Below are 17,848 nucleotides of genomic sequence, written 5' to 3' on the forward strand. Positions count from 1 at the left end.
CATTCCAACGGCCCTTCTGTCCTCTATCCACACACCACAAAGAGACGTACACAGACAGACACTTGCATGGAAAACCCCTTATGACAGTGATACCTGGGATGACGTACCAAAACAGAAAGCAGAGGAAGCCTGGATATCTCAATGAGAAACTCTATGAATGTAAAGATTAACCAAAAAGTATACCACTCCCTGTATTAAAACTTTTCATAAAAACAACCTGATATGGTGCGATAACTGATGAGGGGGTGGTGGTGGTAGATAAAGCTTCGATAGAAGGCAACAACCACATCAATTTTCCTTTTCTTGGCTAAACAAAAGGAATAAATTATAGATCTCTAACCAAGGATGCAGCTAATTCTTAAGTAAAACGTCTGGTCACAGGGGCAATAGTAATTACCCCAAACAGTAATACGTCAATGTCACTTTGTTTGCGACAACTTTCTATAATTACAGTTGGAAAAAAGAGGACCATCAAGACAATTAGTAGCCTGTCTTGGTATTTGTAGCACTAGAATTACTCCTAAGTACATCCCCATTTCAATAAAACTATTTGGTTTGCTGTTATGTTTGCTGATGGTACTTTATCAACTCTTAATTCTTTTTTTTTTTTGTTGTTCTTACTTTTCAGAGTGCGATCACAAAACTACACCTCCCACAATATAAATATAAAAGCACATGAATTAGATATAAAAATTAATGCAGTATCAATAGTTTTGATACGAGAAATTTTCTTTTTTAAAATGCCCCCTTTTTTTTTCACTTCTAATTCTCATACTGAAGGCTGCTTTGAATAGTTTGCTTTATTTTACTTAGCAACCTACTTAGCAATCACTATGAGAACGAGTGGCAAAAACTTTTCAAAGCAATACACATCAGTACACTTTTGTGTTTGTTGTTACGTTCAACATGGTCCAAACAATCACATTTTTGACAAGAAACAACGGTTGCCTATGTGATTTCGCATGTTGCTAATACAGCTAGCCATTTACCTAAAGTATATTTGCATATGGGCTAATGCTAGCTAATAACAAATGCCAACAGCTCCCATAACTAAAGAATAGCGGTAACAAACTGACGTTTGGCATTGTAGTTTGAAACAAATAACACTAGAAACTACATAACTGAGTCTGGTAGACTAAGCTTGCGAGAAAGCTACATGTTTTTCAGGGGCGACATCTGTACGTTGGGCCCAATTACAGATGTTGGTAGTAAATAGGCTAAAACTTGTCATCAGGCCACCCATCAACCCTACATAAGTGCCCACATGGGTTTACTTATTAGGTTGGCACAACTGGGCCCAGGATACCCTTCAGTGCCCATGCAGGTATATAGGTACCCGAGCATAACCAATGGGTGCTATTCACATGGGGGCCAATATGGAACTCATACAATCTCATACAGGGCCCATTTTTTTAGATCACTTATAAACCCCATAAGTCCCACATTTGTGTCGTGAGTTGAATGATGATAAAAGCACAGGCTGTGTATTCCGTGGAGTATTCCTTTAAAGTGGTTCACATGACTTTACATTGAATTGACAGCAACACTCAGATCATGTCAGTCTGCTTGTCAAAGTCTGCCCTCTGCCTTTTAACTGCACAGAAAGTGCATTCATCTTCAAAAAAAAAAAAAGTTGGTGTACACGGGCTGTGTTTATAATCTGACTCTGAGTCACCGCCTTCTTCTGCTGCCGATCTAAACATTTAAGCGACATCTGACGCAAAGGCTGACTCACAAAAAAAGGAGAGTAAAAACAGGGTTGCAAGACATTACTGCCGCTTTAATCTTTGGAGTGCCTGTCGCTTCTGGTTTAAGGAAAAGGAAAATAAAGATAAAGGAGTCCCTTTTGATCTAAAACAAATTTAAACAAGCTAGCAAATTCTGCCTTTCTTTTGCCTGCTGGCTTGTATAAACTGTTTTGTTTTTAACATTAACAGCTGCTGCCTCCCCCCCACCTTTTTATTTTTCTGGAATTTAGACTTCTTTGATACCCACCGCCACAAGCCCACAGTACAAGTTCCTGGCATTGATTTCAAGGAGTGGACTGACGGCAGCAGATGTCAGTTTAGTTTTTCAGATAAGATAAGTACTCATACATGTAGGGAACAAGGAAGGCATTAAATTGTTCAGCTTAGGCCACCTGAAGTAACTTTATATCAGTTTATAACTGATTATAAACAATTAATAAACTGATTAAAATAAGGACATAATCGTATTAACAGGTATTTAACAGACTTACATCATACAGCATAACTAAAACAAGCTCATAATTTCAAATTTGAACTTGTCCTGTCATAAAACAACAAAAATAGATTTTTTAGATGATATATTTACCAGGACCTTAACTAGATTGCAGCTAGGTGTCATACACTTGTGGTATATGTAAACATTTAATCTGTTTTGCAAAAATTCTAATGTTTTTTTATGTAAATGTATTATTTCTGTTGGTAATGTTTGGTTCAGCGGTATCAGTTGTGAAGGATTTAAAGACTGTGCTCCCACCAGCTTATGCACAGCATAGTGCTGCCATCTTCTGCAGTTTAAAAGAAAGAGCAGAAGCAGTTTTCAGTTAAAGGCTCAACAGTTTTCATTGCTGATTAGATAAGCGTATATGAACATATTAGAAGCTGGTAATGGCATGGCAAAAGACAACAAAGTCCACATGCAGTTGGGGTAGGTTTCTATGATTAATCAGAAAAAAGTCCCCCTTTGCATGCTTTAGTGTATCTGCCATAGAAAGTTTGTCAGTCAAAATAAGTTTGATTGCAGTTGTATGTCAGGATTTTTCATTTTTGTCTGGCCCGTCATGGTGGCTAACACTGGCTACTTATTTCCTTTTGAAAAACAAAAAATCAAAGGTGCCAGAGTTTCCTTCTTGAAGTTTTTTTTTCCCTTAACAAACAATTTAATACAGCAAAGCATAGCGTCTTTCGTGATGACTGCTAACTCATCATTACTGTGGTAAAGAACAACATTTTTCGATGACAATGGATGCTATTCTAAAGATGTTACATGGCCATTTAAGAGCACTTGTAGGATTATTTCTCAAAAACTCTGTGTGGATAATAGTTTGTATGTGGGATCATTCTCAGATTAAAACAGGAAAACACCCTTCCTATGCTCTTACTTCTCAAATGGAAATATATTATTTTCTAAAATGATCATAGTATTCTGTGGCAATATGATAATACCGAAGCAGGAATTATCACAAACTTCTAAAACTAAACAAAAGTACTTGAATGAAGTTGTCATCACATTTAAAATTAGTTGCAATAACAATAACAGCATTTATGAATGACCAGCTTTTAAAGCATGTCTTCTTGGCGTCAGTACAAGAGAGGTGTTACTTACCGGTGTATCTACATGCTTTAATGCCAGCTGGGGAGTGGGAGGCTGAAGAAAAAAAGTGAGACAGAGTCAGTGGATTAGTCATTGTTTCTTTCACAATGAGGAAGAAACAACATGGTGGGGAAAAAAAGGGTGAAATGTCTGGATGAGCGTCACCTACCAGACACACAGTCATCCCATGAATGCCTCTCTTTTTCTTAACTGACTTTAACCGATGTTTAGCTGAGATATCAGTGATTTTCAAAGTCTTTGAAAAATATAATTTGTACTTGTTTAAAGAAAAGTTGATGTGGATATACAATGAAAAGGGAGGGGTGACTGCGAGATGCAACGTGGAATTGTTTGCCTTGGTTAATACGACAATATTCATTCATCAACATCTGATACAGAATTTGTAGAAATTCAATGCTGTTAAGCATAATTTTACATACACTATATTGCCAAAAGTATTCATCCACCCAGCCATATAATTAAATTCAGGTGTTCCAATCACTTCCATGGCCACAGGTGTATAAATTCAAGCACCTATGCATGCAAACATTTGTGAAAGAATGGATCGCTCTCAGGAGCTCAGTGAATTCCAGCATGGTACTGTGATAGGATGCCACCTGTGCAACAAGTCCAGTCGTTACTCGCTACTAAATATTCCAGTCAACTGTCAGTGGTATTAAAACCAAGTGGAAACGATTAGGAACGACAGCAGCTCAGCCACTAAGTGGTAGGCCACATAAAATGATGTGTTCTCTAGAGTGACGGTTCACGCTTCTCCATCTGGCAATCTGATGGACGAGTCTCAGTTTGACGGTTGCCAGGGGAACAGTTCTTGTCTGACTGCATTGTGCCAAGTGTAAAAAATGGTGGAGGGGGGATTATGGTGTGGAGTTGTTTTTCAGGAGCTGGGCTTGGCCCCTTAGTTCCAGTGACAGGAACTCTGAACGCTTCAGTATACCAAGAGATTTTGGTCAATGTCATGCTCCCAACTTTGTGGAAACAGTTTGGGGATGGTCCCTTCCTGTTCCAACATGACTGCGCACCAGAGCACAAAGCAAGGTCCATAAAGACATGGATGAGCGTGTTTGGTGTGGAAGAACTTGAGTGGCCTGCACAGAGTCCTGACCACAACCCGACAGAACACCTTTGGGATGAATTAGACTAGAGACTTTGAGCCAGGCCTTCACATCCAACGTCAGTGTCTGACCTCACAAATGTGCTTCTGGAAGAATGGTCAAAAATTCCCAGAAACACAGTCCTAAAGCTTGTGGAAAGCTTGCTCAGAAGAGTTGAAGCTGTTATAGCTGCAAAGGGTGGGCCAACATCATATTAAACCCTATGGATTAAGAATCGGTTGTTACTTAGGTTCATATACGTGTAAAGGTGAATGAGCTACTTTTGGCAATATAGTGTATCTATTCTTCTTCTCCCTCTCATTTTTTATTTGAAATATTTTCACCCTAGTACGAATAAGATAAAAAAACACAAGTCATTTTAGTGATACATTAAGTTCTTAAAACAAAAACGTCAAAATTGCAAATGTGTATTGCTAAAAGAGGAGAGTTTGTGACAGAGTAATTCCTGCTTGCAAGTTAAAGGGAATATCTCTTCACTGAAATAACTACAGGCTCTTAGGCTGATGCGGGACTAAACAAATCTGTGGCACTGTAAACGAGTTGCAGCAAACATTTAAAAAGGCAAGAGTCTAAAGAAAATGTGTGAAGCTGGTGTAGCTTGAAGTGTTCCTATTTTGTCGATTTTCACAGATGTTGGTTGGAGCATTTGTCAAAGAACATTAAAAGCATTCTGGCACCACCAGAGGTCTACACTCACAGGCGAGTTTATGCAAATAACCTATGAACATTATTCCCGAATATGTGAAATGAAGAAGCCTTGGTTTGCTAGCTGAGTGCAAAGCATCTTGGATGCCGCTTTTCCACCATACTGGATATGCCACAATGCATTTTATAAAAAGAATGTCCAAGTTTTCCACAACCCGCAATTCCCCTTCCCCGTTCACCACCAAAATTGGCAGCAATGCTGTTCAGGCTGGGTCTCACAAAATCTGATTTATGTTTTTTTCTCCTTTTTTTTTTTTTTTTGCTTTTCAAAACCCATTTGTCCATCAGAGCCAATCAAAGTCAATGGGGATGATATCAAACAGGAAGTGAGATCATATCCCTGCAACGATGTCATCAAAATCAAAAAGCAAACTACGAGCATAGATAAAGGAATCCATTTTAAAGAAGCACAAACAACTTTGTGGCGACTAGCCTCTAGGGGAGCGCTGCCGTATGCAGGACTGGAAATAATACAGCTCTAACAAGCAATTGTTGCATCTGCTCAACCAGTCGAAAGTACCATGGCTGAGAAATGTTATTTAGTTATCAGAAGAGCAGATGATTATTGGCCTTTAAAGGAGTTTTCCCCTCCAGATTCAGCATGTTCCTGCATTATTTTGTCTGAATTTTGCATTTGGTGCCAGTTATCTTGATGACATAGCAGCTCACGATCATCAGAACTTCCCCTGCCAGCAACTCCATCGTGACCTTACAACCTCTACAGATGAAAGCAGGAGAAGGTTTAAGTTCAAGGAGAGCAGACATCTTTTCACTTAGTGGGAAAGCGGAAGCTCTTATGGTTATAGCGTCCGGCCCTTTGACCCCCAGCAGCCATCGTTGTAGAGCTCTCCGTGAGTGGTTCTGACACAATTCCAGGAAGCACCCCTTACACTATGTGTGAGATTTAAAAGGTCATCAAAATCTTTAAATGTTTCCTCGATTGGTCTTGTTTTTGCACAAATAGACACACTTATCGCAGATGAGCACATGCAAACATTGTATACTCACCGGCTCACAGTTGGTGGTGGTTTGACATGATGTAGTGACCTGTAAGCAGACAAACAGAGAGATCATGGGTAAAGAAAAACTCCAAAATCAGCAAGGGGAGTAGCTATCTAAGTGGTTAAAGAACAGCAACGAAACAAAATGATTGAGGGACAAAAATGTGTTGCATCCTCCTATTTGAAGAACACTGGGACAGAGTGTTTCCTCCCGACTATTTAAGTATTCCCCAAATTTCCCTCAATAGTACAGAAATAACCACAGCCTCAACAAAATGCTCTTTTTGACTGTTTGTCTGTGTGGGAAACTATCTATTCCAGGCACTGAATTCACTCTGAGAGAGAATACTTCCTGTACCAGTCAGAAAACAATTGCAATACACTATGCTGCGCGATGCTCTTCCTGAACAGCTCAATGTAAAGTTGCCCCATCGCACACGAGGACAGCAAATATCCTCAGTTCAATAATAAGCAAGGATTTTAATTTATTATCTGATTTATACTGCATATTCGAGCAGAGGAAGGCACGGACACCTTTATGTTACTCTACATGCAATCGTGTTATGACTTCAAGGTCAGACTGCACCATATTTTTGCCGTGGAACAAACAACACACCACAAATTTGCTTTCTTTTATATTCAAATTACCCAATGGATTGGGCCTGTCAAGCAGCTAACGACACATAATCTCAGAGCAAATGGTTTGCATAATAAGCTGTTCTAAAACTTTAAACTTTTGCCATGCCACCCCTGAGAAGCCAAAAAAAAAACAGTTCAAGCCCACCAAAGATGATCATCAATCATCAACAAAAAGAGCAAAAGTCATTTATAAAAAAGGATCGAAGTCGAATGATTCTGAGTTTAAGATTTAGCTTATGAGTTTAAGATTCCTAACTCCTGTTCGATTTAATTTCCTGACATGAATCCTATTCGTTCATCTTAATTTGCCTCCATATTTTCCCATAGTTACCCACATGCAGTGGCTCTATGCCCTGCCGGCCCACTTTGAGAGGCGCTGCTTTACAGTCAAACAAACAGGACGAAACCAGAACCAGCTGCTTGGAAGCTGTTCTCTAAAATAAACGGTCACAAGTCAATCTTTTCAATATTTGTGCTTACCATTTATCACGATGCCACTCTGCAGCAGTGAAAACTTAGTGTAATTTTTCAGACTCGTCTGTATATCAGTCAGACTCATTCATTTCTTCAATTCAACTAAGTTTTGTTTATATGGCGGCAAATCACAACAAATGTCATTTCACTTTATGTATCGTGTATCAAAAATAACTCAAATCTGGATTTCAAATCTGGATGTTTGTAGCCTCATTGACATCTACGATCGAAATGGGTCCGTGGCCCAGCAACTCTTGCGTTTTACAGATTTGCCATCTAATTGGGGATTTGGTTGCGTACAAACTCCGAACAGATGATTTTGTAAACTTTTCCAGGCTGATGAACTTCCAACAGCTCAGTTTTTTAGGGCCACAGAAATCTCCTTTCCAAACATCTGTTGTAATTTCTGTCTCTGATAAATAGGACGTCAACTTAACCCTGATTCTCATCTTATTGATTGACGTCACCGTCATTTACAAGCGAACTGCTTCTGGTTTACTCCCTTTTGCCACACACTTGGATCACTTGGATTTGATCATTTTCTTCAACAAAAATATGTCACAACACAGTACTTCTGTCCTTCTCCTATGTTTTGGAATTACATAAAGTTTTGATCATTTTTCAGATCATTTTATTGCCGGACCTTTAAAACATTTAAATAACTACTCCACTCTGTCAGTAATTCCATTTCCTATAACAGTACGTGTAGCACTTTGTATTTAAAATGATAGAATATGTTCTATTAAGCAACCTTTTAATGAATAGCAAAGTTGCTGTAGTGTAAAGTAACCGCTTTACTCCGCCAGCAGAAACCAATTTCACCATCAGCCATGAAAGAGAGTTACCTGATCACAGCTCGTATTGCTACTGTTAAAAAAAAAGCTTGTTTTTAAAGCATGCTCTGTTCTCGATCCCACCAAGGAAAAGTTATTTCATCATCCACCTCTTTGCAGCGCAGTCCTCTCCTGTTGGTTCTGCTCCTTTTGGAAACGGCATCCTTTCGTTGCTTTTTTTTTTTTTTTTTGCTGTACAGCACGTTTTTTTTTTGTAAACAGCAGTATAAGTTTCCCAACAAATGGGTCTGGGTGGCACACTGCTCCAGTGAATGCAGAATGCAGGGCCTGGTACCTTTTGCCAGGAGCAGTATCACTTGTACTCTAATTATAATGTCGCCTCAAATTAGAGGGGTGTTGATTTCCTAAAATCACGTTGCAAAACTAAATATAACATCTTTAAATAGCAGTGGAGGCGTCATTGGCTGATTTACGTCTCAAAACAGTATGCTAATAGTATCCATGTCAGGCAAGAGTGGCTCCTAATAGTCTGTATTACTCACTGTTCCACAAATCACTGATTACAATGCATAAACAGCCACTCTCTGGCAAGCTATGGCTGCCATCTGATTATATTTACTTTAGTGTGCACAGATAAACACACACGTGGGAAGTTCATGGAGGCATGCATGGTAGAGTGAGTGCACGCTGAGCCCAGTATACCAACACGCTGTGAGCTGATGGATGTTTACGAGCGGCGAGATGAGAGCGCGCTATCAGCAGACAACAGACGTGGGCAGGAAGGAAGCTGTCGTAATTAGTTTGCACTGGGAAAACAAAAGACTCATTGACTTTGTAATGCTATCGTCAAACGTATCAGAGTACAGTAGTTGGATAACATCGCAGCAGAACAGGTCCCACCCAGAGCTCGCTGATGTGCAAAAGTGAAGGCATCAGTTCACAAGTCATTGCTGGTGTGATCATTGCTCCAATGAAAAAAACAAAGCACGGAGGCCTAAACAAGAAGCTGACCAACACACAAGTGATATAAAGGGAGTGCATACATGTTACCCAACCTGAATGTTATTTAGATTGATATTATTTCACCAATACCATCAGTGACTGAGATGATAGCTAACATATTCAGCTGGATTTAACACACGCATAGAAAGTGTACAGTATGAGACTGAGTGTATAGATGCCAGGGAAGCCATTTGTTTGACACAAAACACAAGATAAATGTGATCATTTATATTTTCCACGAAGATAGATTGAATTTACTCTGTTGATGCAACAGGATGCAAAAGAGATGATTAGAGTTTAAAGCATATGACACAAAAAGTGCATCATCGAAAGACGATGATATAAAAACCCTTCGTGTTGACCATCACTTTACGATGACACTGATGGAAAGGCAGCATACTTGCACATGAGGGCTATAGTAGTGAAAATCTACATGGTAATGCTCTATGTGAGTCCAATGCATTTTTGTCACTAATAAATCAAATAACTTCTTTTTGTGTTTTCTATCTTAACAGCAACAAAAAACTTGGGGTCTGTGTAAAAAAATATGTGAAACAATCTAGAACGTAGGCTTCTCTTTGTATAGTTGATTATGTGGTTGGTCCTTTAGCTTTGCTTTAGAAATCACTTTTTGTGAACTTTTAACCAATCAGCATTCAGTCTTACTCATAACGCTATTGCTGAGAGGACTGCATCCTTCCTATTTCTAAGGTCTCTGGGTTGGTTGAATTCCTACCATTTTCCTGCAGTGAGATTCTCACAAATGGATACAGACATGTGACCATTGGTCAATGGGTATTTTAGGGTCTTATGCTAGATTAGTCACCTCAGAGGTCATGTCATGGTCTTAAGGACAATTTATAGCTATTAGTGGATACACATATGGACAACTGCAGGCAACAAAAAGCAGTAGCTGTACTTTATGTAGTGTCCACTAATAGGAATGACATATTCCAAGATTAGATAGATTGGCATAGACAGAAGGAGATATCCCACGCCTGCACAGCAATTTGGTTGACAAGTATGCTTAGTCACACAGAGAGGATCAGCAGAAAGTCTAGCACAGGTCTTCTGATGATAACTTTTACATGACACAGATCCCATCAGCCATTTGCACACTCATGAATGTGCATGGTCTACAAGCCCTGCACTCAAAACAATCATACAGGTTGTTTGTCATACCTTAAATACAACCCACAGAGGGGTTCTGGAATGTATCATCTGATCCATTTCGACAATCTATCAATTGTGGGTTTTTAGAAATGGAGCCAATAAACAGTGATGGCGATTTTGTTTCCCTCTCATTTCTTCACAGTAGAGAAATAAGGATGTCAGTGGTCAGTTGTACACCTTGCTGACAATATTGGAACCATAACAAAAAAAAACACCCACAAGATTTCATAATCCAATTGAACTTGTATTTTTTTTACATTGTCTGTCATAAGTTGCTTGGTGCTGGGAAATTAATTCAATCAGTTTGTCAGATGTCATTTTGGATCACAATTGTATGTAGAGTGGCTTAGCGAGGTCACGCAACTTTGAAAAAGCATTTGATCTGTGTGAAAAACGCTTTAAATTTTTGTAAAACTTTTATGTCAGAGAACAGATTAAGAGTCAATATGTAAATATGACACAATCATCATTGTATCTGGAGACAGACCTAGAGGCAGGCCGCCTACTGCAGTAGCTCTGGATATACTGCACCGTCTTACTTTGCTTTTCTGAATTCCTGAAGCATTTTTTGATGCTGGTTTGAATGATGTGCTGCTGAAAAGACTTCTGCCAGGGACTCAAGCATTCTATTTACATCTGTTATGATGCATAACTATGGCAACAGGGGAGTTGTTAACTCGGTGGAACAGCTAACTGTGCTTGCCGAAGCCTAAATTAATGCCTGGAATAGGACTCCCAAATGAAGATGAGTAGAAGAGGCGATGTCTTGAATGCAGAGCAGGAAACAAAATGGCGAAAAGGGTGAAAGAGGGTTAAACCATTTCTTCCCTTGATCATCATGGGAAGTGATGGATAAAATAGACAAACTTCAATACCTGATGAGGACACAGCAGGAATGTCAAGAAGGCAATAATATTTTTTTTTTTACATTGAGACATGCTGTAGGAAAAACTCTAACATCTCTCCTCTCAGCATTAACAGTATATAGGCAGACAGAGACTGCAGACAGGGAGGTACCAGTGAAGAAGAAATACTGCAGAGCTTGTTGACAACAGATGGTGTAATCCTGGACACATGACTGAGAAAGTGTTGCTGCACCCCAAATATTGAACTACGAGTTCCTATCCATGTTGTCTACTAAGAGAGTTCACCTGTGTTACCTGCCAATGCTGCTTGTGCGCTCATAAGCTAAACTGTTACCGAACTACAAAAAACAACATCCCAACTCACTGAGGGTGAACTCTTATATATATCACAGCTTCTTCTCTGCTACACTTCAACTTTGTAGATGTTTGTCAGGTGTATATTTCAGTTTGTTATCAATTTATATCTATAACAACAGCATATCTTTTATAATAATGGATACTGCTGTGATATGATTACCCCTCAGGGAATAATGTATTGTTGAATTGAGCTGAGTTTTTTAACATAGTGCAAATACGTTAAAGGTCTGCAAAGCTCGAAAGAGTTTAAATAAATGGCAATGGGACTTCTTCTGGTTGCTAAAAACATTTCAGCTTTCTTCCAGATTTGGTCTTTAAAGAAAATGTAACTTACTCAAGAACCAAAACTATTCAAACTCTTTGGCAAGCTCTGACTGCTGTCACGGATGAACATCAGAGTTTGACCACTAACCGTACCATTATTAGAACCAGTTTTGCATGTTGCATTTTGGGAAATAGGAAAAAGATGACTATTCTTTATAATGGTATTATTTTTAATGATGAAATGAAAGGTTTTTTTCGCTGTCTAAAATGCTTCTTTTGAAGTGCAAACAGCTATCTGCTGTTGGGCTTTAGATGCTTACAGAAGTCATGCAGTGTTTTCCAGCATTCACCAGAGGCTACAAGCAAGTCAGCTCGTGTTGGTGCTTTACTGCCCCCACAATACCTGGGGCCACCACTGACCTTCATACATCATTGTGAGAGGCCCAACTGCCCCAAAGGTAAGAGAATCTTCCTTTAGTAACAGCTCACAAGTGGTGCTGGTGTGCAGGTGTGCTGTACTGTAGCAAAGACCTGTATGTCCTGATGATGACCTCCTCCAGAATTGATTAAATGTTTTGTATTCATTCATTGAAGCAAGTGGAGCATATTTTCAGATAATCAATTTGTTCACACACAAACACACATCATCGTTCACAAAATACTTGTGAAAGGGTCACCACAAGAATATACTTTTGATAGGGGGGGCAACTCTATGGGCTTCATAGCCCAAAGTGTTCATAATCTGAACACAAATCTCATAGATTTTAATGAGGAAGCCACATGATGAGTTTGAAGACCGCGTGAAAGAAAATCCAGACATTCTTTTAAGAAACTCAAATCGAGCTTAACATCCTCACCACATCAACATGCATCAAACTGAGATAACAGCAGCTACCATGACCTCATCCATATAAGGCTGGTGCAGCTGGAAGCAGAGTCTAAGACAGGCTTCACATGATTTTTACCAGCCCAGACGGATAAAAGCGCAGGAATCTCAGCGAGGCCCTGTGCTTCAGCATCGTGCCAGACTAGACTAACAACTGAACTTCATCTGTCAGGAACTGTTTGTGCAACTCCACCTGCACCATCTCTATTCAGCTCTGTTAGTTTTTTTTTTTTGCTCAAAGAAAGCCTGTTTATCTGAACATTTTCCAGTGTTATCTGTCTTTATTAATCTTTTATATCACAGTGATGGAAAACATGTGCAGCGATATTCAGGCTTTTCTTATATTTGTTGAAACTAACCCAATGCATCACCAACATACATAGTTTTTTAGATTAGTTCCGGTGATATTTTGCCTATTTTTTTCATTATATGAAAAACACTTAATACTCATGAGCACTAACGATAGTTTGATTTTTCAGCTTGTCTTGATTCCATGTACAATAAAGCAAAGAATGCTGACCAATCCTTTACCCTCCGCATGAGTTTCCCCAATCACCGTCAAATGGGGAGTGTAGAGACCATCAGCCCACAAAGAAAACTCTCCAACAGCGAGAAAAAGAGTCAAAGGGAATTTAGGCTTTTAAAACAGGGAACTTATAACCTCATGAAGTCACAAGGGGCGTCTTGGAAGCCACTGAACTAGAACAAGGAGGCAACCGAGCTACCCAGGGGGCCCCTTTGCAATCTCAGCCCGCCTGAGAGGCCTCGTCAGGGGGCCAAATAAAGGTCAGTTAAGGCCGGGCATTGTTGAATTGTACTGGTCAAATGTCTCAGGTGAGGCTCTATGGCTTCAGAGAGCTGCATGCCACTTTCTTGATTTCCTTCCTCGTCATACCGAAAGTCTAGATCACTGGGAGCTTTTATGATTTCAGAAGAAGTTTCTCACAAGTCAAGTGGGTGTTTATGGTAATAAGGAGAGCTGAATATCAAAGAATCCCTCTCATACGGGGTGCAAAGAGTTGAATCATTGTATAATTAGGCAGAATGCAGCAGTCCAAGCAGGATAGTGAAAAGGATAAAAACTTAAAAAAAAAATGTATTCACAAACTTCAAACAGGCAGGCAGGAACAAGCATCCTCCGATAAGAAAGGCAGAATGAGTCTGGCTTTGCATTCTCAGTTTGCACAAAAAAAACCTGCAAGAGAAACTTGCGTCTTCAGTGCATTTCTTGTATTGTGTGTTTTCTGACTCACATTCTCTCACATTAGGTTTTTGCATCACTTTTTGACTTAACATAAATCATCTCACTGGCTCCATTAAATAAGCCTGCCAGTGGTCCAACCACGCTCAGAATTCCTCAAGCACTCCTCTTGCCCACACAAGAGCCGCACAGATGGCAGTTTGCCTGAGAAAGTAAATTCTTCACTTTCCAAATGGGGGCCAAATAAGGACTGAAGCTCAAACAGCCCCTTTGGAGGGATTTATACTTTGACTGGGTTGCTGTTTTATTTGGAGGGCTAATAAATCCGCCGAGTGTTCCTTCCCCGTTTTGACAATTTGACACAATGTCAAGTGTGTAATGCACCATGTTCGACAGGGTGGCAGAGCGTCTCTGGCAGAGGGGGGCTGGCAGTGTCGAATGCCTTCAATGGTTAAATAATATCTGATCTCAGGACAATTTAATGGCAAATTAAATGACTCAAGTTCAGCGCTGCCAAAAAACGAAAACTGCGTGGGAACATTTTACAACTCAAATGCTATCTGGTGGATCAAACTCATGATTCAATATCCTTTGAAACAGGAAACATGTTATTTTGTCTGCTACTACTGGATGAATGACTAAATTTGGAACCATGGCGATCTAACTGCTACTTTGCAGAGCCCCTAAGCAGGATGTAAAGGAATGCTGTGTACACAGAAAGTCTAAATAATTGTTTATGTAAAGTGGAGCACACACTGTCCACCAGCTGTTTCCACTGAGCACATTAATGACTGATAGCCAGTCTTCCCACAGCATGTGATGGTTGAGCAAATGACCAGGCCATAGCTGGATGAAGAAACAGCCATTGGAGCTTTTTGGCTGATTTCTCAGCGACATGCAGTCTACTACCAAGTGTCATGTTCCTTGTATTTTCAGGGAAAAATTCACGGTCTAAATGTTGGATAACGTGGGAAGGAAATATGTTTTTCACATGAGAACAGAATAAAAGGCAATAAATAAGCACAGAAGCTGGTCGACAAGCACAAGTGTTTGTGTCTCCTCTAAATGGTTCAGACAAAGTATACCACAACATACAGGAGGTCATTTCGAATGAGATCCATCACAGTGGATTGTCGTCTTACTACAAGTATTTTGATCGTCGGCCAGCTCGGTGTTGTTTTCCAACTTAGGCACTGACATTATTTCACCTCAAGACCAACATGCCGATGTTTGGTTTGAGGCCTAGAGGAACTTCACAAAGTGGACACGCAAGAAGCCAAAGACTACGGATCATTGAGGAATCAGCTATTTGATCACGGTCACCGCAGCGAGTGGTGAGCAGGCTCTGGCTTGGCTGCTGCGCCCCTGGTTTCAATTCAAATCACTGTGAGCTACTGATGACAAAATACCCCATTAAACAAGGAAATGATGAATGTCAGATGTGTGATTGTGGCTCACTTTGGACGCAGGTTGAAAACCTCCGAATCTAAAAGCCCGTCTTGGAGTTTTATGCAAGAAGGGCATGGCCGCATGTCATAGCTGTCGGTAATTCAATCTGGGTTTCATTCAAGGGAGAAGTCTGCCATTTGGTGAAGAAAGACCTCAGCTCACCTGATTTGCAAGATCTCGGGTTTCTGTTCATGGGCAAAAAATAAAAAGATTGCACCAAAGAAAAAAGCATATTTATTACACCGTGAAGGCTGGGCTTCTGTGGATGTTGAAAACAACGTTTTTATCATAACTGGATCGAGCCAGCGTTGGAAACATTGGATCTATTCCGCACCGTGTTCGCCTATCAGTTCCTGTTTGATTAGAGGTGGTTACAAGATGCCTTTTCTAATCTAGCCACTAAGAGCACAGTGGAGGGAAAGGAAACAACGCCAAGCCAACATCAAAGGTATAGAGATGCTCAATGAAATATGGTCTTAAGAGAAATGAGCAGTGGCGCTGCCCTCCCTGATAAGAGAGGGGGAAATGTGAAATATATTTTTACAAATTCAGTTAAAATGTCGGTTTACACACTAGTGTGTGCCTACATGCAATATGAATGATATACACTACATTTCCCACCTACTGACATTCATTCGCCAGTGAATTTCCACATCGTATCGTTTCTGTCCTGGGGCGCTGGTCAGAGCGCTTAAGTGGTGCAGCCAAAAAGCCAATCGTGTACTGTTGCCAGGGCAAATTAATAAATATTTGGCCAATCAGTGTCGCAGAATTTTATGGTCTTGGGGCGCTAAAAAATATTGCCTCAGCAGCAGATTTCAGGTTAAAAAAAAGGCTTGTGCAGCACGGTAAATCAGCAGGATGATGACGAACTTCACGAGCAATGTGCAACTTCCACCGATATTTATCTGGTATGATACAATTGAAAATTATTCATTTACTTTATCTGTGAAACTGGTGATTTTGAGAAGGAAATTACTGTTAAAGCTGCAGTGCGTGTCTATAAACATCCGTTTCGCCCTAAACCACTACAAGAGGAGATGATACAACGCCGATTAAACCGTTCGGGTCCCCTAACACCACTCAGTATTTTTCAGTATTTGTTCTTTTTTGTATTTGGTGTCGTTGGGCGACATTCCCGCGCTGGCGCACAGGAAATGTTCTACTCGGTTTTACCTGCCAATTAGAAGGGAGGGGGGAGGAGAGCGCTGCTAGAAGCAACATGGCGGAGAACCTGAAGAAGCGGCCAAGAGGTTCAGAAGTGGAGACTAAGGAGAAGACTAACCAGAATTTGCATCTGCGTCGCTTTTCCTCGATGGAGAGCTCTGAAGGAGGAGATTGGACTGAGGTCCCACACCGATGTTGCCCTGATACTGCTGGATAAGTTAGTGACTCTGTTCATTACGAGCAGGATGTGTTGCTGTTACATGTACTGAACCGAGTACTTTACTCTTTTCTTGGAAATGGTGCTATGAATGTAATGTATTGTTAGCAGCCTGGTGTTCGCCACATTTGAGGGGTAGCGGTGGGGAATGGAGGGCGTGTTACACCGGGCCATACGTCATATTGAGGTGCCGGCTGCATCGTTGTAATAATGCAGATATCCTCTAGGGGGCGACCGAAGTTACACAATGCAGCTTTATATTGTATTCGTCCTCTGACTGTTGATTTGAATTCTTATACTGGACTTGGCAGGGAAATATATCGTCACATCAGCCCCACCAAGAATATTTTTCACCAGCCGCCACTGGAAGTGAGAACTTTTCAACGCATCTCTACTGAAACTGCAACTGTGAGAGCCTCAGTTTATGCTTGTGTCTACACTTTTCAGCGCAAAACTTGGAGCAGACTCTAGTGAAATGTATCTAAGCTTTCATTTTTATTTCCTTTTGCCAGCCTGTTTTTTTTTTCTTTCGATAGAAATAAGTTGGTGTTCAATCATGCTAAATGCCATCCTCCTTGATTGCAACTGCCTTTTTATTGCTTCCCAGCACATACTTGAGAGCTGACGCAGCTGGAAGATGTAGTTTTCATACTTTACCAGCCACACTTTCTGTTTTGTGTGCTCTTGTCATGAACTGCCTGTAACTTCGATCCAAACAAAACCCCATAGGAAAAATACACTTCTGCAGAGAGAAATGAGGAATCCCTCTTCACTAATAAAAGCCGATCTATGTTTAAAATCCAAAAAAAGGCTTCTTGGTTAGATTTGCTTGGAAGGCAGCTGCTCTTTAAGCATCACTCTCTGAACATCTTCGTGTTATGAAACGGGAGGGAGACTGGAGTTAGAGCTGGGCAAGATGAGAGTGAAGGCACAGCTTCCCTTGAGATTTAAGAGCAATTTAAAAAGTGCTATGCCAGGACAAGAGCGTCAGGTTCAGTGTTATGTAACGTCTTCAAGTGGAAATGAACAAGCACTCACGAAAAAATGGGTCGCAGTCCAAGTGTTTGATTTTGAAACTGCTATAAAAGAAAAAAGCATTCCTCTGTCTTGTTTTTGCTCTTTAGTGGTAGACTAGAAATACAAGCTGATCGACCTCTTGACCTATAATGTTTCATTGC

General features: G+C 40.3%; 1 protein-coding gene across 5 annotated transcripts in view; it reads right to left on the reverse strand.

The window, feature by feature from the left end:
* Positions 1 to 17,848, reverse strand: part of tns1a (tensin 1a) — a 103,103-nt gene that overhangs the window by 43,331 nt on the left and 41,924 nt on the right. For all 5 annotated transcript variants that reach the window (XM_072379426.1, XM_072379410.1, XM_072379416.1 and 2 more), the window contains exons 4-5: positions 6,189 to 6,227; positions 3,352 to 3,393 (exon numbers count right to left, since the gene is read on the reverse strand). In XM_072379426.1, coding sequence (XP_072235527.1) covers positions 3,352 to 3,393; positions 6,189 to 6,227 — 81 coding nt within the window. The remainder of the gene's footprint in view (positions 1 to 3,351; positions 3,394 to 6,188; positions 6,228 to 17,848) is intronic.

Source organism: Leuresthes tenuis, unplaced genomic scaffold, assembly GCF_036924035.1.
Source record: "Leuresthes tenuis unplaced genomic scaffold, fLeuTen1.0.hap1 SCAF_1, whole genome shotgun sequence".
Lineage (NCBI taxonomy): Eukaryota > Metazoa > Chordata > Actinopteri > Atheriniformes > Atherinopsidae > Leuresthes > Leuresthes tenuis.